General features: G+C 34.3%; 1 protein-coding gene, 1 long non-coding RNA gene and 1 pseudogene across 3 annotated transcripts; all 3 read right to left on the minus strand.

Moving 5' to 3' along the window:
• Positions 1-476: 476 nt before the first annotated feature.
• On the minus strand, positions 477-13952 carry LOC115955441 (annotated as a pseudogene). Its single transcript, XR_004084142.1, has 12 exons — positions 13241-13952; positions 10719-10742; positions 10523-10686; positions 10370-10439; positions 10249-10275; positions 9455-9648; positions 9151-9367; positions 8135-8265; positions 6008-6124; positions 5884-5937; positions 880-996; positions 477-596 (listed from the first exon to the last, which is right to left on the minus strand). The product of XR_004084142.1 is annotated as a vacuolar cation/proton exchanger 5-like (transcript).
• Positions 2493-4520, minus strand: LOC115955865. The gene is made up of 3 exons (XR_004084209.1): positions 3943-4520; positions 2974-3153; positions 2493-2834 (listed from the first exon to the last, which is right to left on the minus strand). It is a non-coding gene; the product is annotated as an uncharacterized LOC115955865 (long non-coding RNA).
• Positions 13953-18185: 4233 nt separating the features above from the next.
• LOC115955442 (disease resistance protein RPM1-like) lies at positions 18186-20125 on the minus strand. The gene is made up of 2 exons (XM_031073563.1): positions 18306-20125; positions 18186-18192 (listed from the first exon to the last, which is right to left on the minus strand). The coding sequence occupies exons 1-2, from the start codon at positions 20123-20125 to the stop codon at positions 18186-18188; spliced, it is 1827 nt and encodes a 608-aa protein (XP_030929423.1).
• Between the last annotated feature and the right edge of the window lie 875 nt (positions 20126-21000).

Consider the following 21000-nt stretch of genomic DNA (forward strand, 5'->3'; position numbering starts at 1 on the left):
TGGATTTAAAGCCCAAATGATTTAAGAAGGATTTGAGCTTAAAGCCCAATTGTGTAACTGGCCGATTGGGTCTTTAGGCCTTATGTATGCTCCAAACATTTAAGACTGGTGGAACTCCTAACCCAAGTTCAACGCCATATCGTATCGTGTCATATCAGTATTTGTGTCTGTCCATGCTTGTTAGCTCAATGCCAAAACACATTATATAACAAGTTATTTACAACATGAATGGTAATGAAATTTTAAATATGAATATAGCACCCACTGTTATAGCCATGTAATTAAATAAGGCTATATCACATAAGGGGGGATTAATATTGATGTAGAGTATAGCTAAGTACTACAATTGTGGGTATTTATCCCATATATTATTGTACTCAAAACAGGGTCTTCAATTGGAACCATCAAAATACAAGGTTTCAACAATGTCATAAAGCATCTGGCATCTATGATACATCAGGAATCCAAGTCACATGCTAGACAAAGTGAAATTTAAGCTGAACTCCTGGAGAAACATCAACATGTACAAAAAAACTTGCTGCGACTATCAGATAGCAAAGAAGAAGCATCAGTCCCTTAAAATAATGAGTTCCTTCCTGCAAACAAAGCAACATACAAGAATTTGTATATAAAACTATCAAAAGATAGTAATATTTGCAAAAATCAAATCCAGAATAATCAAGAGCAAAATTTTAGCACAAAATTGTTTCAAACACAGTGAAACGAACAAAACCTAGAAAGCAGCTGGACTTAACAGTTTCCTGCCATCCTACTTAAATTAGAGCCTACCATGGCATATATATTTAAAATGCTTCCTTCTTTTTTAAACATGTGAAATAATTACAGATATTTATTTTTCTTAGTAACAAAAACACAAACCTGCAACATTAAGGCTACTATGAAGACGAATATAAAAAGTGTTGCTGTCTCGAAAAGCTGAAAGTTTAAATCCATAGGTTGCTCCATAATCCAACCGAGGACTACAGAAAACGGAATCTGCAGCAATATAATAATGCTTTTAGAGGTTATTGATGCCAAAAGGAAAATCTTCAATAAAGTAATACTAAACAGCACAACTATCAGTGCAAAAGTTTCTCATATATGAATAAACCTTCCAAGTATGAAATAAATCATATAAGGATGCCATTTTAATGACAAGATGGAGACATGAAAACCAAAGCAGATAACAACCTAATCTTGCTCGTGGCATTGATAAAATGGGAAAAAAAGTAAAGGAACTTTTTGGAGCTAAGAAAACAGAGAATCATAGACAAAAAATCACTACCTCTCCAACATCTTCGGCATGTGTCCCTACAGTACATTGTATTCTTTCCCTTCTCTGAATTAAACATATGGTTTTGTTTAGACAGGGTTTAGATTTGTCTCACATTGCAGACAACAAAGATCATAGTCACGAAATTCATGTAAAAAGGTTTGAGTAGGAGCCTATCATTGGAAGTGTACTATTTATGTGTCCAGCCTAGGGCTGTCCACGGGTCAGGTCGGCTCGGGTTTGGGCCTGACTCGAACTCGACCCGACTGGATCGGGTTATAAAAAATTTGACCCGAAACCGACCCAATAATGGGTCAGACCCGACGGTTCGGGTCAACAGTTAAACGGGTCGGTTTGGTCGGTTAGGCGGGTTTGGGCCGAAATTGGGCTAAAATTGTGAATTTGCATAATTTTTTTTTTAATTCAACTTTTGACAGGCCTTTTGGGCCCAAAATTAATGGGCTTACTACTTTTAACAAAGATTTATATCATTAAATCATATATATATATATATATCAAATGGGCCTTTTTTCACCTCCTTTATTTCAAATTGGCCCATTACACAACTTTGAAACCTTTGGGCCTCCAGCCCTTCAGTCCAAATTTAATTTTCTAGCTCACATCTAATGACAAAAGAATACAGTAAATATATAACAACACAACCTGAGTAATTGCAATTTGCAAGCACATAAAAAACACATGATATTACTTTCTAACCACCTGTTAAAACTTCACAATACAAAGAAAATTTTTCAAAATGCCTATAACATTATAGGACCTGGGCAGCAAAAGCACAAGAGGAGGCCCAAAATTTTATAGGCATTAACATGTAAACCCCCTGTTAAAACTTCACAATACAAAGAAAATTTTTCAAAATGCCTATAACACTATACATAACTTGCATGTAAACCCCCTATACATAACACTATACATAACACTATACAAAATTTTTCAAAATGCCTATAACACTATACATAACACTATACATTGAAAAATTTTCAACATGTAAACCCCCTGTTAAAACTTCACAATACATAACTTGCATGTAAACCTGGGCAGCCTATTAAACCTACCAAGTTGTGCCAACCACTCATACATGTAAGTTATGTAACACAACTAACACAAGCCAACAAACAAATTCTGACAAATAATTCAATCACAGCCACACCACAAGTATGGCAACAAACCAGCAAACCAGCAAACAAATTTTAATAAATAATTCAATCACAACCACATCACAAGTGTGGTAACAAAAGATAATAAGAGCATCTCTTGCAATATTTCCATAGAGTTAAAGAAGGCAGAAAGTGTGTAAAGCAATAGCTAGTTATAATTAGTTACAAACTTCCAAAAAATAGCTTTTCTAAAACATTTAAAGAGCAACTACTATATAGAGTTTAGTCCATGACTTATAGAAAAGAAAGCCTATTAAACTTAATAAGTTTTCTATCCTATAAGCAAGAGTTAATTTATCAATTATCAATTAGAAAAGCACTGTCCAAAAAAACTTCCAAATTGCATCCAAAAATCTGCCTCCTATACAAAATGTGTGTCCTTCCTCCTACAAGAAAATGGGCAAAAAGATATTTATCAATAAAAAATATAAGGACAAGACCAACAAATACAGAATAGTTATAACAAAAAACAATAGAGAAAGCAGAACCAAACTCAATAGAAATAACATAAGGGCAGAAACTTACCCAGTTTTTGATTAGTCATCAATGTTAATTGAGATACCTTTGCTTGAGCTTGAACAACCATAAAAGTAACACACAAACAATAACAAGAAGTTAAAAGAGAAAGAAAGGATACCTCAAAGAACTCTTAGCTATCAGGGATTTAACCTTGAAAAGGAAGCAAAAAGCCTAGGATTTCAACTCCTGTATAAAATTAACATTTCAAAATTTTAAGTTAAGAAAGCAAAATGAATCAAACGAATAATAAAATACAATCACATAAGAAAATAAGAATGTGGATTTCATCTTTTTAAAATAGAGGCTCATCTTTTTCTTTTTTATACAGTGAAGATGCAAGTACATTGATAATAGAAAACGAAACAAAACAAAGAATAAAACAGGCAGATAAGAAAATGAAAATGTGTTTGGATTTCATCTTGTTAAAATAGGGGTTCATATTCTTTTTTTACAGTGAAGATACAAGTATATTGATCATTAAAAAAAAAAAAACAAACAAAACAAGGAATAAAATAGGGCAGATACAAATCACACTCAGAGCACTACCATAATGAGTCAATGCAAGAAAATGATAAAACCAGGGAGCACTAACAAATCACACACAGAGCACTAACAAAATGATAAACCCAGATTGGGCAAAAAAAGAGGAAATAACACATATTTGCCGAATGAAAATAACACTCAGTAGCAGATCACAACATTAAAGAACACATATTTGTACAAGGTGAAATGAAAATTAGATTCCTTATAATGCATTTAACAATCTAATTGCAAACAAGAGTTTCAATGCAATTAAGTAGCAGATCACAACATTAACAAATAAAATAAAATAAAGCTTAGCAATTTCTAGCATCAATGAAGAACGGATTATACCATACAAAGGACTGAAAATCATCAAGCTTTCCTCTTTATTTGCCGAATCACAAACACAAAATACAGAAAAAGAGGGATGAAATAGGAAGGAAGAAACTTTACCTGATCTGAGACTAGGAAGCCGAGTCTGAGAGGCTGAGTGTTAAGGAGTAAAGGGATTTGTTTGTTTCAAAATAAAAATAAGAGATTTTGAAATCACTAGAGACTAGAGAGACTAGAGAGCAGAGAGAACGTAGAACACTCGGTAAAAGTCCAATTTATAAGAGAGAGATATGAGGGAAAATCTGATTTTGATTTTGATTTTGAGAAGTGTAGCCAAGTTGAGTCTTGAAACCCTAAACTATGATTCATGAACAGAGGTATGGGAAAGATCAAATCTGAGTTTGATTTGAAGGGTAGCCGACTAGCCATTTGGGGCTGGACCGACTGATAGAGAGAGATAGAGAGAGAGAGAGAGAGAGTGAAGCCTGAAGAGAATTAGAGGAAAGTGAAGATGGAAGAGAGTTAGTGAGGCCGAAGACTAGAGAAGAGTGAAGAGACTTGGAGAGTGAGAGAGAGAAGGCCGGACTGAAGTGAAGAATGAAGGGAAAGTTTAGGCTTTTGGAAAGTTTAGGCTTTTAGATTTTTAGTTCCAATTTTAGGCTTCTAGTTTTAGGCTTTTGAGACTTACAGAGAGAGAGAGAGAGAGAAGGCCGGACTGAAGAATGAAGGGAAAGGTTAGATTTTTAGAGTTTTAGTTACAATTTTAGGCTTTTGAGACTTAGAGTTTAGTTTGAATTTTTTAGCAATTAGCCGTTCTGAAGACTTTGGGCAGCTGGTGTCTGGTGATTTGATGTTTACTTTTTGAGTGGAAAGAAATTTGTGGTGCACAGGAGCCGTGTGGTTCTCAATGAGGCAGAAACAACAGTGCTCAGTCTTGTCAATTATCAGTCCACTCCTCTTCAGTCTTCAGTTCACGTGATCTGCCCCTGGTTCAGAATTTTTTTTTTTCTTTTAAAACTTCGGTCGGGTCGGTTTGTACGGGTTTTTAAACCCTTAACCCGCAACCCGAACCGAATATTCGGGTTTCCTGAGAGAAGAAACCGAACCCGACCTGCCAAGGGCTTCAGGCCGACCCGTTGGGCTTCGGGTCGGTCGGATTCGGGCGGTTTGAACGGGTCCTGAACCCGTTGGACAGCCCTAGTCCAGCCATAGCTGATGGCAACAAGAGCTTTGCAGCAAGAAGAAACTACTAAATGATCATCACCAGCTCTCTTATACGGTTAACATGTTTATCCATTTGCCGAGACAGCCAATGAGATGCAAAACTAAAGAGTAAAGACTATGAAAGAGCCTAAATTCCAAAATTGTGGCAGATGACTGGCCTCGATAGATATTCGCACTTCTGTTGTATTCACTTTTGTCTCAGAGGGAGAGAAGATCATACACCAATTATTGACATGGTTTTAACAATGAAAGACATATTGTAGCTAAACTTCAAAGCAACTGAAGAATCAGAATTATCACTGTTGGGTGATGACAAGTATTTCAACCAATCTAATGTATTCTCATGTACAGAAAATACGAAAATACTAGGACCATTACTGGCTCACGTGGCAAGTCATGAGTGGTGGAGTAAAAATGGTGGGTCTACAACTCCACCACTCACGACTTGCCACATGAGCAAGTTGTGACAAAAGTTGTGGTCCTAGCATTACTCTTGAAAATAGCCCCAATACAAGTAAGTCCACATTGGCCAAACACAGTTTCAAACATGTAACTGAAGCCCATCAATCCTCTGAGTGAACAAAAAATACAAAATATTTCACAACAATCAAATTATTTCCCCTGAAGTTGTTAGTCCTTGAATGAGGAAGCACTAAACACAATGATAATCGGAGGCATTCATGTGCTACAAATATAGGCTCCAATGCAATGTAGATTAAACAAGACACACATTAAATCATGATATATATATATATATATATATATATATATATATATATATTTGGAAGCACAAAACATAGAAAAGAAATTAAAAGCAACCCATCAGTTAATACCTACCACAAACAAAGCTATCTGCGTTGATGATCCTATTGAGATTCCTAATGTTATGTCCTGTGGAGAAATTCAAATTACTATAACTCATTAACAAATTTTTTTTAAAAGAGATTGTTGGAAAGCTTACAAGCTTCTCTTTCATGGCAAATGTAATAGCACTTGCATGATTTACAGCATTCCCCACAAGTGGAAGCAAAATAACACTAATAAATGAAACTGGCATATTCAATGCAATAGATGCTCTCTGCAAAACAATTGCCCAACCAGAAAGTTCTTAAATCAAATTCTAGTAAAGAAACAAGAAAAAGTCACTAGAATAATGTCATTCAAAATTTCATTCTATTACAATCTTGAAAATAATAAAGGAAAAAAAAAGAAGAGACAAGCAGGTAAGGGGGTGAGGGGAAACATCAATCTCTTCTTTCCTTTCGCTATTATCCAACTTACATTTTCTTTCCTCTCCCTTGTCTATCCTCCATTCTAAAGAAAGCTTTAATTTTGGCAGCTTAGAATTCGTTTGGCACAGATTATTTTGGCAGCTTAGAGGTAAGTTTAAACCAAAAAATGATTTGTGAGTGTTTCATATCTAAGTTCAAAATATTTCTTTAACAAAAATTTAAAGTAAAAAAGAGATTTTTAAAAAGAGTTTAAAAAAAAAATGGGAGGGTGATACTTAAAAAAAAAAATATATATATATATATATATATATATGAGTTGAGTTCAAGTTACACTTGGTGTAACTCTAAGTGATATTACACCTCTTAATAACTTATTATTAGATGCAAATTTTGACAAATCTGCCGTTGGATTACATTATATTCATATATTTTCCATGCTTGCAAAATTTCATGGTGATCAAATATTAATAGTCATGTTATCAATCAATTATTTAGATTCAAGTTTTTGTAGTTTAAAATAATTCATAAAAGATGAGTTATGGATCACATGATAAATAACATCCGATTGGCATGCATGTTAAGCACATATAGAACATGTAATTCAACAGTGAGATTCTCAAAATATGAATTTAATAACAAGTTATTAGGTGGTGTAACATTGCTTAGAGTTACACCAGGTGTAACTTGAACCTAATTCTCTCTCTCTCTCTCTCTCTCTCTATATATATATATATATATATTTATTCTTCTGCAAAATTGTGAACTATGGACTTCTCATATGTGAGGCCATTATACGACATCAGATTGAAGCAAGATCTATATTCTTTCAAAGCTTACATTACATGTAATTGGTTTACAACAATTTTTGAGTATGGTCATTATTGAATTATGGGCTTTTTTATGTCCAAAAACAGATCTTGAATTTCATAAAATTCCTGCACATAATTTTACTTTTAGGGTATTTTCTTAATTATGTTTGGTCTAGATTATTCCAGAATTTTTAAATATCATTAGGAGTGTTTTATTTGGATTTCTTAGCCTTTAGTTACTAATCAAATCAGGAGTCATGGTCCTACTAGTTTATATAAGAGTCGATGATTATATATAAATATGCTTCATTGTATTTAAAGAATTCATACTTGATCAATGTGATTTAAATTATTGAAGACATGTGTGGCTTGAATGTTCTTGTGCTCTATCTCTTCTTCCTCTTTGTATGCTATTACTGTTCAAGTCACTTGTTCAAACAGAAGCAACAAACTTCTCTCTTTTTCTCCTTCTTTACAACCCCAAATCAAACCCTTCTTCTTACAGATTAAAATGTTAAAACCCCATATACTTTCAGTACCAAATAACCCATCAAAAGAAGCCTTATAGGTTCTATTATTTGCTGTTGCCCAAAAAATCTTGCAATCTGCCTGTTTTCTATTTCAGCCCTTGTTTGCCATCCAATCCTATCTATTCAAGTCACAAACAAACTACAAGGCCAAACCATAATTTGTACCTCTATAACCCCACTTTAAAACTTAAGCCCTCTTATCAAAAAAAAAAAAAAAAAAAACTTAAGCCCATCATCAGCACACCAAGACTAATTTGGAAAATCTGTCCTCTGTCACTTTTGACCGCTGGATCCCTAAAAATAGGGTAGAAAACTAACCATATACCAAGCCAGAATTTGATATAAACATATAAACATCACCCAACAAAGTATTATGTGGTTAGTGTGTCCAACTGTAATGACTCCAAGATGTAATCAGGGGAAACGGAAATTATATGTTTCCTCTAATAACTGGTTTATCTTAAAGAATATAATAATAAATTTTCTGGAAGAAAGAAACAATAACAAGAAAGTATACCTCTATTGTATCAACTAAATATTCAGATAGGATTGAGACACAAGCAGATATAATCAAAAGCCAAATTACTGATTCCCATTTTGAGATTTGGGGAGCTTCATCATCATATGAGCCCTCTTCAATCTGAAACCCTTCCTATGTTCAAACCATATATCCAACCATAAATAAAAATTGAACAATTCAAGCTAAAAGAAATATTTAAACACAAAATATGACAATAAAAATATAGGATACATCATATAAAGCAAGGTGCTTTGTAGACTCAGTGAGTCACTAAGCCAATAAAGTCTCGATTATGAATGTTGCATGAAAATGATTGGTCTTGTTGGCTGAGGTGGCCTCAATGGGTTGCAAATGTGCATTCTGCCCCATCCAGGAGAGGTAGTAGTACTATCTTCATTACTTCCCTCCCTCACCCAAAGACCATAATTTATGATTTAAAAGATCTGAACAATCTCGCAATCTCTAATTAGGCATTGCCTCCTTTAAGGAACAACAAACAATTTCAAAACAGTCACTGGTTAACAACCAAAAGTGTAGTGTAGCCTATATCTTTTCTTTTCTTTTCTTTTGGACAACTACAATTGATTGGTAATTGTTGAATGTGCTACAGCAACCAGTTTTGAGGTCATAATATAAATATCCTAAATGACTCCATAGGCCATTAGAAAAATCAGTCAAATGTAGAAGAAGTTTAATTGTTTAATCTATTAGTAGAAAGAAGCAGAAGAGACAGCATAAAACAGGATTAGTTTAAACAATATCAGTCGGATGAAAAGCGTCTAACTTGGAAAATTTAAGAATATAAGTAATTTTCCAGATTGACAATAATTAGTGATTTGAACTTTGAAGTGCTTGACAGTAAGGAAACAATAAAACCTAGTATATCCATGCATAAGAATGTTATAAAATAAATAAATAGGAAAACGCATGGAGCTTAAAAATTTACTCACTGACATTTTGTAAATAATTGGGGGTAAGGGGGAGTGGGTGGAGAGTATGACAAAATGCATAACCATCCTCATTAAGAGGAACATTGAGATTTCTTCGACTCTTTAGCTGGAAAAAAAGGTATGCAGCATATGTGACAAGCATAATGCAGCTGCTAAATCTTGAAAGAGCCAACTCTGACTTCCCAAAATAAACCTCAGTGTGTGTACAATGAAGAACAGCTGGAAAAAGCAGGCCCATGACTGCCATAAACAGCAATTTGGAGTTTACAACAGCAGTTGTCTACATATCATATATATCAGCTTTAGCATGAAGATACAGGACAATTAAAAGAAAAAAAAAAATTAGAATAGTTGCTAATACATCCACCTTATTAAACAGCTGTTCCTTATGAAGAACAAACCCACCATAAAAGAATGCACATCCAAGTACCAGCAACAAGTTTGACAGAATTGAACCCAATAATTACAGCTGAACAACACGTATCATTCCACTTTTCATTGCGAGGATTGAAATTATAAATTCTGTTGCATTCCCAAAAGTAGCATTCAAAAGGCCTTCGACTGCAATTTCAAATTCACTATTAAAAACAAATCAGGATAATAAAACTAATTACCAACCTAAAGGTGAAGATAAACAATGTGCATGGTAACATAAAGTTGCATATGATAATATTTGCCACTACCTGAGAAAAGTGGTAGCTATTTTAAAAAGACTAGTCATAATCAAAGCTCCCCACAATCGCTTACAAAGCTCAAAATGACCTAGTTCCCACCTAATGTGGGACTCAGCAAATGCCTACACAACACCTTGACAATCCATATTCACTCAATTCAGGGTGTCACAATGTTCATTACATATTTTAAAAAGATTGTAGCTAACAAAGAAGAAACTGTGTTCCCCCCCTGATCAGGAGATCAGGAATGCATTTTGAAAAAAGAAAAATCCCAATAAGATTTTCCAAGTCTATTTTCCTCAATGACATCAATACAAAGGGAGAGGGAAGTCAAATGAACAATATCTAAGGCGCTTGGAGAAATTATATGACATCCAACAAAAACTAGCAGGAATTTTTTTAAATTCTGAGGCTATAAACTGAAAAGGGCTCAAGAGAGGAAAAGCAAAAATTGCTAGTTAATATTGAGAAACAACAAAAACTTTACCTGTAGGTCCAGTGTAAAAAGAAGCTGCCTAAATCAAAGTGAAAATCAACACATTAGCTACTTAATAATTCAAATTCTTTGAAGGAATAAAAGAAAAGAAAATAGAGAAACAGAAATCCTTACTCTGTAGCATAACCTAAACGCTCAGCCAAAGGTGTTATGCCCACTAAGCTTAGAAAGAAGACCCAAACCTGTAATCCACGTCAACAAAATAAACAAAAACCTATTCAAAGAATGAAACAAATGATTCAAGGCAGAGAGAAATGCAACTCACAGATTTATCAGTCAATTTCTGAACAAGAATTGCTGTTGGCCCAAAAACAATCTGCGTGTTGAGTTTGTTTGAGAAAACTACAGTCTTTATGCTCGTATACACAACGTACAAAAATGTCAGAATACTACTCCCTCGCAAACCTCCAGACAACGATCCAGTTTCATCTGAATAAATAAGATGCAAAAGATTTTAGCATCTTTTTCTGAGATAGAAATCACATCTAAGCTTAAAATTTTAGCATCTTCATAATGTCTCAAATAATAATGTTATAAGAATCTCATCAAGCGGGAGGATTAGTAGGTAGAATGAGGCTATGCTATGAAAGTAAAAGTTAAATCCTACATTTTAAAATATAGATGAAAATTAAAAATCCAAGAAATTTGTTCATGCTTTGTGTAATTCAATATAAGTTTCTAAATTTAATAGCATGATTTTTATAAATAATTGTACTAAACAGAATTGTGAAGAGAAATGTTACAGTCATAGAATATTGTTGTCACAAAATTAAGTGGGCGGTTTTTACTCCTGAAACGAATTTGGGAACATTTTTGGTGTTTGTAATCTCTCTTGCAAATATCAACCATTAACGATCAATCTTACCTATCTAAACAATACCACAGACTAAAAGTAAAACCATCCAACTTTTTGTAGTGCATTGAAAGCAGCTGCGCAGATACACGAGAAGCCATTAAAACGAAACATAGCATTATCAATTGGTGCAAGAGAGTCTGATTTAATGATCACATTCCTAAACATGCCTTCATCTCTTGGCTCTTGGAATTTTAAGCTGAAGTGGGTCATAACCAAGTTCAAGGGAATTGATAGACATATTGGCTTTTGGAATTATGATCTGAATTGGGTCAGAACCAAGTTCAAGGGAAGAAGTCTGAAGCACTCAGTATGCAATATAGCTTGGATAGCTATAATATGATACAATATATGGAGGGGTTGGAATGAAAGGATTGACAATGGAAGAGAAATGAATGAAGCTGCTTTTTGGAATTTGAGCCTAGTGGAAGCACATTCACGAACAAGAAATTAAAAACATGTTTGACCGCTAAGAACTTACAGAAGAGGAATATAATTGTGGTTAGTTGTTATTGTATGTATAAGGAGGACAAGGAGAAAGTGAATCACTTGCTTTTGCATTGTCCTGTCACTAGAGATTTAAGGGATATGGTTTTCGCTCTTGTTGGAGTACAATGGGTGATGCCTAAAGGGGTTTGGAAGACATTGAAATAGTGCAATATGGAAGGCTGTTCCACATTGTTTAATGTCGTGTCTTTGGTGTGAAAGAAATGTTAGAACTTTTGAGGGCTGTGAATGGATGCTGGCTGCAGGGAATTTTCCTTTCTCTAAGTTCTTGGAATTTATGGATCAGTAATCTTAGAACTTGGATCAATAAAACATATTACTTGTCAGTTTTTTTATAAAAAAAACATGCAAATAAGACATCACTGTTTAATGTGTGGATGCTCTTGCTAGACTAGGAACTCCTCTCTCAAGATTTTGTCGTTTATTTGGAATCTCCTTCGGAGGTCTACTTGTTGCTTAGCTTAGATGTTGCTGCTGTTTCATATAGTCATTCTCTTAGCTCATCTGGGGTGGTTTAGTTTTTGTCAATGAAAAGCCTCATTTACCAAAAATAAAATATTTAACATGATTCAACCAAATCTATATCTACATCCACGGACAATGCCAACCATAATCCACTATTAACAACACAGGTTACAATCAACTAACTCTCACAAAGTCTACTCATAAGGGAAAAATGCAGGTACAATTACATTAGGTTTTCCAATAAAACTCAAACACTTGCTTGTATTGAATTTAATTGTCCTTTGGAAAGATAACCCTTGTTTATGCTGCATTGATCAAATCAACCAAGTATTTAGATTTAATTGGAGAGCCTAAGGGGTAGTGCCTACGGAACTGTACCTAAGTTTTTTCTTCATATAATAACCCACAAAACTCATAAATACAATCACACTCAAAACCTCTCAAAAATAGAAACTAACCTAGATCCCAATATACCCATAACAAACTTTTAATATCAATAAACAAAAATAATCCAATGCCCCAATACACCTAATGGTACTCCTATACTAACAAACAAAAAAATTCTCAACTCACACACACAATTATTAACCCTAAAAGAATTACTAAACTACTTTTCAAAAAAATCCGTTCATTTTTTTTCTAAAACTCATATCCTCTCTCCATATGGAGGATCTTTTGGGCCAAAACCACCAAACCTTTTACACTATTGCCTTATATATAACTATACAATACCTTTTTCTTGATGGCCTAGAAATACGTTCTACCAAATTAGATTTTTTAGCAGGAAATAAACTTTCCTTCCAAGCCAAGTCAAAAATAAGAATTTGAGACTATTTTCAACACATACCTTGAAGGCAGTTAAGACCGATGTGAAAGGAAGGATAGTTAGCAAGGCCAAAATTAAAACACACAATCCAAAACAAAACACCATGCTGTATTTGGAGGTTGCCCCTTTCTCGTCTTTGTAAATTGAGTTAGATTAGTGAGGTTGAAGTTTTGCAGCAATGCCTTTTGTCTGTAAACTGTAAGAAGTTGTTATTGGCTCAAGGATGAAGTTTGCAGCAAATGCTGCATGTTTGTTAAAACTTTGTTTTGATTGAAAGAGAGTGTTATTCATCAAAAAGAAAAAGAAGGGTTTTAATTTCCAAGTATAATTACCTGTTCTTTCTAGAGGCTCCTCTGGTGAAGAACAGCTTCTTAGTAAGGGTGACTGTTGATCTTCTGCCTCCCCTCCCATATCTCTCACTCTTGCACCTTTCCCAATTTACCATTGTAACTATATAATGCATGCAAACCTGCCAACAGCTCGAAAAATATCTCATGCAAAAAAAGGAAAAAAGAAAAAGAAAAAGTGGGCTTTCATAAAACCCCACTTGAAATGCAACAATTCCCAGAAAGGATTTGAAGTAAAGATGTCTTTGCACAGGAATCTTATCCCTGCAATCCTGAAAGCTCTTGTTATTGTGTCAAATTGGAGAAAACAAAAAAGACATGCAATCTATATGACATTGACTAAAAACCAAAAAGCAAGAGCTAGTGGAAACAAAAATGAGATCCTTCACATGTTGTGTGCAGAGAAACTAAAGAAGAAAAAGCACCCGCGTCTCCCACTCTTCCTCTCTCTTTCATAAACCAACTGTGGAGATGAATGCATTGGTAACTACAGTTTTCTGATCGTGGGCTCAATGCTTTACTAAATTTAGTCATATTCACGAACACTTTTTTAAAGGAAATTGGTCAAACAATACATATGGGGCAATGTCTTATTATGTATAATCATGTCCAAGAACACTTTTTAAAGCAAACAAAACATATGTGGCTCAATGTTTTATCTTCTTATCCCAAAAAAAAAAAAGAAAAAAAAAAAGGTCTTATTATGTATAATCATATTCAAGAACACATTTTTAAAGGAAATTTGTTAAACACGACATATGGGCTCAATATATTGTATAGAACATTTTTTTAAAGGAAAATTGTCAAACAAAACACACATTTTCAATATTTTACTACATATAATCATATTCAAGAACACTTTTTGAACATTCAGTTCACTGAGGAAATTTGTCAAACATAACAAATGCACCAACAATGCCACAGCCAAACTAGCACGAACACAAAATGCTATTACACTGAAAACATAAAGAGAGAGAACACAGTACACCGAGCTAGCTATCAGCCTATCACCGACCAACCCGAAATTCCATTCCATTGAAAATATAAAAGAACCTATTCTAAATTTGAGTGAGAATCTGAAGCCAGATTGAGGTAACACAAAAATTGCCTTGAGCTTTAGCAGTTGAGTAAGCCTCAAGCCATCCATCACTTCTTGGACGCTTGAGAGTCCTGTTAAGTAATATGTGGCTTAACTGGGACCTAATGTTTCTAACTGAAGACTATGTTTAAATCTCCTCTACTCCCACTATAACGGTGGACTTAAAAAAAAAAAAAAAAAAAAATCTACCATCTATCAATAATTGTGTTTAGATTAAACTGAATGGAAATTTTTAGTTGATATGGCAAAGCTACAATTGGACTCTAACATTACACTTAACAATGGCAGTGGGACGAGGCAGGACTGAAGGATGGATCCTTCGCCTCACTTTGCATGACTTTGTTGTCTCATTCCTATACCGCCCAACATGACAAAGCAAATTGCCTTGTCCCATTCCTTCCCTTACCCTTCCAACACAAAACTCTACTTTGAGTTAATCCACCTGCCCCACACTTGTTACAAATTTTTTTATTTTTATTTTTTATTTTTTTTTTATATATATAAAATTTGTCTTATTAATATAAATATACTTAAAATTAAAATAAATTTATCACCCCAATTGAAACTAATTTTTAGCAATAGCTGAATAATATTATCCAAAATATTTAATAAGACAAAATAAAAATAAAAATAAAAATTCTTTTTTATAAGAAAATAAAAAGTCTTATTGCCCATGCATTTAAATATTTTATAATACAAAAAAAAAAAAAAATACTTAGTAATACAAACCATGTCTTTTTTTTAATACAAGATAGAATTCTACTCTAGCCTAATCTTAGTGTATATGTATATTAAGCTTCCTCCTAGAGACTTGAACCCTGACCCTTGTCCTCTACACCCCACAAGCACTTATACTTGCGGAGTGACCATCGAACCAAGGGTGTGCGGTAGTCAAACTATGTCTTTAACATTAATAGCCTTATACATAACAACATAATCCAAACTCCTAATACATAATAAAATAATCATTAATACAAATCAAGGTGGGGCGGGACTAAAAAGACTAAACCCATCATTGCTACTCACCCCATCCTTGCCCAATCACCTCTATAGAGCAGGGCACAATTGTCATTCCAATTGCACTAATTAACCTCCCCAAGATCAACATATCTAGAGGCATAAAAATGTTCACAATTTTTTAGGACCATTGATGTGACTTATTCTTATGGGTGTATAATAACAGTTGTCATTAATAGACCTAATGTAACTAAGTTTAATAAGGGAATTTCTTAAGAAAAAATATACTTAAGTTTTACCCATTAAGATATTATAGTGGATATGATCCATGTCCTCGCAGTCTCTTCTTTTAATTAACCATTTTTTTTTAAAACTATTTCTTATTTGTGATAACAAAGTTATGCTGTTATGAGTGGATTCAAGTTAATCATGGTATAACTTTTTTTATTTTTTATTTCATGCAAATTTAGACAAATTCATGGTTGGAATACATATTCTTCTTATACCCTCTAGGTTTGTAAAATTTCACAATAATCTAAGAGCAATATATTATCTCATCTATAAAATATTTAAATTGTAATTTTATATATTTTAAAACTATGCATAAATAAGTTTATGGATCAAATAATAAATAATATTTGATTAACATAAAATTGGACATACTTGTTAAACACATAGAAAACATATAATCTAACTGTGAAATTTTCAAAATATTAATTCAACAAAAAGTATTGGATAGAAATGATAATGGAATAATTCCTTCGCATTTGCATAGATAATAGATATATAATTTATATGGATAGTCTGCTTTAATGGTAGTCTTTATATTTTCTCTTGCACTCTTATATGGGATAGAAATGGACTCTAGAGGTACTACTAACACTACAAAAAAGCAGGTCTATCTTGGCGCTTCAAAAACGCCGATATAGCTCTTAAAAGCGCCTGTATAGATCCATTTGGGCTATATAAATTGTTTCATAGATTTTTTTTCATCTAATGTTGCTTAAAATTATATCATATGTAACTTGATCTCGACTATATATATTACATGTGATAGAATCATAATGTTGTCTGTTATTAATACTCTCTAAATTTTACACGTGATGTGCACATGCCTCAAAACTAGTAATGCACAAAAGACACATCAAAACCAGAAAAACAGCATAATTGAAAATGGTTCATATCCTTTCACATAATAAACAACCACTAATTTAAAGTAAAATAAAAAAATGAGCGGAATAGTACAAGATTCAACTGTAAAACTTTAAAATGAAAACCTTCTGATTTTCCAAGTTGATTGTCTTTAGAAAATAAAACCAATGTATCCCAGGTTCCCAGAGTCCCAGCAGCAACAGTAACATTAATTATCACTCTCCGTGCAAGTCTGTAGACAAAGCACAACAATTCCAGAACTAATTAAGGTGCGAATAAAAATGTTCTAATAAGAATAGATTCAAACTATTAAAGCGTCGAATTATAGAGAAGACGTGCTTATAGATTTGGATTAGTGTCACTGAGTGGAACTTGATTGTTTACCTACCACAAATGGACAAACTTTGATAGGTAATAGAATTACAGTAACAGAAAAATATAAGTATCAATCTCAAATTAATTACTTCCACAATGTTTTGGTGGTCATCAAAACAATTAGTATTGTATAGTATTATTTCCAGGACGCACCCAATGTTAGCAATACAAGCATAATATGAAAACAAGTGAATTCCAAATGTCACAAGAGTCTAGAAACCGTAGGTTGTGAATCAAAGAAGGGACAACCATTGCATTTACAGTACTACTCATCATCACAACTCCACAGCCTTATTCACCAGCAAAGAAAAACAAAAACAAAAACTACAACTCTAAAACCAAATTGCACTAACCTTTCTCAATAGAAACGTTGAGACCGCAATATGGGAGTGTCTAATAATTTTCCTTGATGTGGTTGGAATCTTTTAATCATCATTCTGTCTGATTGTTTGCCCTCTTCAACTTGCCAATGTCAAATTCTTGGAACGGATAATGCGATTGGTATAGTCATAATATCCTTTGCCAACCTTGTGACGGAGATAAACAAGTGCTACATGCTCAATGATCGAGTAACATGGACCTTGCTTAGGATCCAAACTTTCTTCAAATTCTTTAGGCATATCACAAAATCCCAATACTTTGAGGTTTTTCAAATAACGGATTCCAGAGGGCACCTTCTTTAACTGTGGACTAGGCCCAATCAAAAGCGTTTCAAGAAGGACCAATGCTCCTTTATCTATAATCAACAAGTTCAATCCATCCAATTGCCTAAGACATAGAAAACGGAGTTTTGAAAACCCTCCTCTCTTAAAATGTAATTGCTCTCCATTATATGCTTGGGATGAGATGTCTAGGTCACATAAGTTAGGTAGATTTTGAAGGGCTTTCAATGGGTCATCATTCAACCTCGACCAAAAAATCTTTAATCTGACTAGATGTTGAAGTTTTGAAATCCAGTCCGGCAACTTTTCTAAATACCCCTTTATGTGAAGGCGTTGAAGAAATTGAGGTGGAGGTGAAATGGATTGTAAATCAATTATCTCATCTTCACCTGTTGAGGATATATCTAGAGATTCAAGGTAGTTCATCTTTTCAATAGAATCACACAAAGGCCTCGCGGTTTCCTTTGACAAGTTTTTTATGCCTAGCTTCCTCATTTGTCTTAACTTTCCCAACTCATTAATTAGATGAACTCCTCCATGATTCAACTCCACATGATACAACTTTTGCAAGTTCTTCAAACAACCAACCCCCTTTTGTATCTTTATCCCTTTTTCATGAGTCAAACTGAAATCAATTTGGAGGTTGCGATGGTAGGCTATAAGATGTCTCAACTTACAGAGCTTGTTAATCTCTATTGGTATATCAGACACTAGAGATTGCTTTAGATCTAAAGTTTCTAGATTTTGCAACTTTCCTATGGATTTTGGAAGCATTCTTACCTTTGTATTTCTCAAACTTAAATACCTTAAGTGAAATAAAATTCCCACATCTTCAGGAATGAAATCTAGTAAAGCATCTTCAAAATCCATTACTTTCAAAAGCTTGAAATTAGCAAAAAAAGTACTCATAAAGGACTTCGGCAATTCATCAAGATTGAACAATAAAAGAGAATGAATGTGAGAGTCCTCAAATCCCTTTAGTACATCATATGAAACTCTATCAACTGACATACGTCGAGTTAGTCCTTCAAAGTTAGACCCCTTTTTTGACAAAACATGACAAAAACTAAAATCCTTCATCTTTTGGAGGATGATCTCACGAAGAAGATGATGGAGTCGACATCGTCTAGCTTTTCCATCAAAATCAAACTCTGATACTTGAACTAAGCTTCTATGGATTAATTCTGTCAAGTATTCTCGTGCAACCTCCTCAAATGTTTTACCCTCGATTTCCTTCACAAAGCCTTCAGCTATCCATTGTCTAATCAATCTTACGCAATTAATTGAATAGTCCTCCGGGTACATACCAAGGTATAATAAGGAAGACTTGAGGTTGTAAGGCAAATCTTCAAAACTCAGAGATAAAATTTTGTTGACACCTGAAAGATGTGGACTTCTTCCTAGCTCAAATCCAAGGCTATCATGCAAGTTTTTCCATTCAAAGATAGTTTTATCTTTGGTTGACAAAAGGCTACCAATAGCAACAATAGCAAGTGGTAATCCTTTGCATTTCTCAATAATGTCATAAGACAATTCCCTCAACTCTAGGGGGCAATGTCCTTCAAAATCAAATTTGAAGGCCCTTTTGCAAAATAGCTTCCAAGCCTCAATAGGAGGTAGTGGTTGCAACTCGTACACAAGAACGGGTGAAGATTTTTTACAAAAATCAACAACCTCTGTGTTTCGTGTTGTGATCATAATTCTACTACCCTTGTTATTATCAATTAAAGCATGTTTTATATCCTCCCAAAAGTCTATTTTCCATACATCATCAAATATGACCACGTACCTCTTTTTTCGTAAGTAATCTCTCAATTCATGAATCAACAACTCCTCATCCATTGCATCTATTCTTGCCACGAGAGACTCCATTCTAGCATTGCGAAATTGCCTTATCATGCTTCTTAGTAAACCTTCCACGTTGTACGATTGAGACACTGGAATCCAAGCATGGCAATCAAAGTGTCCTTGTACCCTCCGGTGATCATAGACTTTCTTAACAAGAGTGGTCTTGCCCAGTCCCCCCATTCCTACCACCGAAAGCACAGTACGGTGAGAACGTCCTTTTACCAGCCAGCCAATCAATTTATCTCTATGAGTTTCAATTCCTACAACGTCAGTATCATCAAGATAAAAGGAATCCTTTCGAGGGTCAACCCACATAACACTCTGAGAACCACTACTTGATCCTTGATCTGTGGATTGGAAACCATATCTTTCACTTCTTTCCTTGATTTTCTGAATTGATGCTTTGATCTTTTGAATCTCAGCCGCTATCTCATGGCGTGGTTTTAATGTTTTGAGCAAGTGAGTGGTTTTCTGGAGTAAACCACGGAAGCCACGCCAATGAGGATCGTGTAGTGCCACCTGAACCAAGTATTGGTCGGTCGCAACATCTATACGAAAAGCTACTTCTCTTACTTGTTTTACCCATGTTTTGACACCCTCACTCATGTCTTCTTCAGCTGCTGCCCTTGTATCTGCATCCTTAAGGAAGGACTGAATGTTATCAAGCTCACCTTTGATGTCAGCAACTTCTCCATGGATGCCTCGTAACAGTTTTGCTTCTTTGGTCAGCAAAGGAATCAGCTTGTCAATAAGAGAGGACACTGCATCCTGTGCCATATCGTGTATTTTTTACTCCAAGGAAACTGACATCATTTCATCTGAATTTGGTTCTTCTCTATGAACAAGCTTCCACACTCGCTTACGTTTTCGGGTTTTCTCAAAAAGAATAAGCTTCCATCCACTTTCGCTAAACTTTCTTGCTATTGAGCCACATACATTGAGTCTACTACTACTTCAGTCATGTTTTGTCGGAAACATCAATCATGTTTTAACTTTTAATTACGCCACAGCTGTAAAGTAACTCGAATGGTACTTAAGAAAAAAGAGTCCATATCTGATATCAACATCTAAACAACGTTGAAGCTTCCCTCCACTTTCCGAAAGCTTTTAAAACACACACACTCTCTCTAATCTCTATCTCTCTCTCTCTTCTGTCTTACATTTCTAATATTAGAGACAAATTATGAATAATGAATATTGTTTATGAAAACAAATTGCCTGAGATTTAGCTCGGTGTTCAAATTGCCTAAACTTTTTTTCTGAAACTCGAGTCAGAAGAGAATAGTAACGGCCTGTAGTTAGTATGAATACAAGTGTATAGGCTATAAATATAGTTGTAGTTTGCCAGTCAATTATTGAAATATGATAGTAAGCAATTATTGAGGTGAAAGCAATGACAGAAGCCAACTTATTGAGGTTTGATAGTAAGTCAATTATGGATGCCTTGTGGTGAAAGCAACAAAAGAATTGAAGTCTTTAGTTGGTGACGTTGACAATATATGGGGTAAAAGAATGTCCCGCAAGATGTGTGTGTGCGCGCGTGTAACGATGAGGGATTATCTGATTCTTAAGTTAACAAAAGTGGCATTTTTAAGTGTCTTGTTTCACAAAATGACATCTAGGGTTATTTTTAGTATTTCCTTAGATTAATG

Source organism: Quercus lobata, chromosome 8 (genome assembly GCF_001633185.2).
Source record: "Quercus lobata isolate SW786 chromosome 8, ValleyOak3.0 Primary Assembly, whole genome shotgun sequence".
Classification (NCBI taxonomy): domain Eukaryota; kingdom Viridiplantae; phylum Streptophyta; class Magnoliopsida; order Fagales; family Fagaceae; genus Quercus; species Quercus lobata.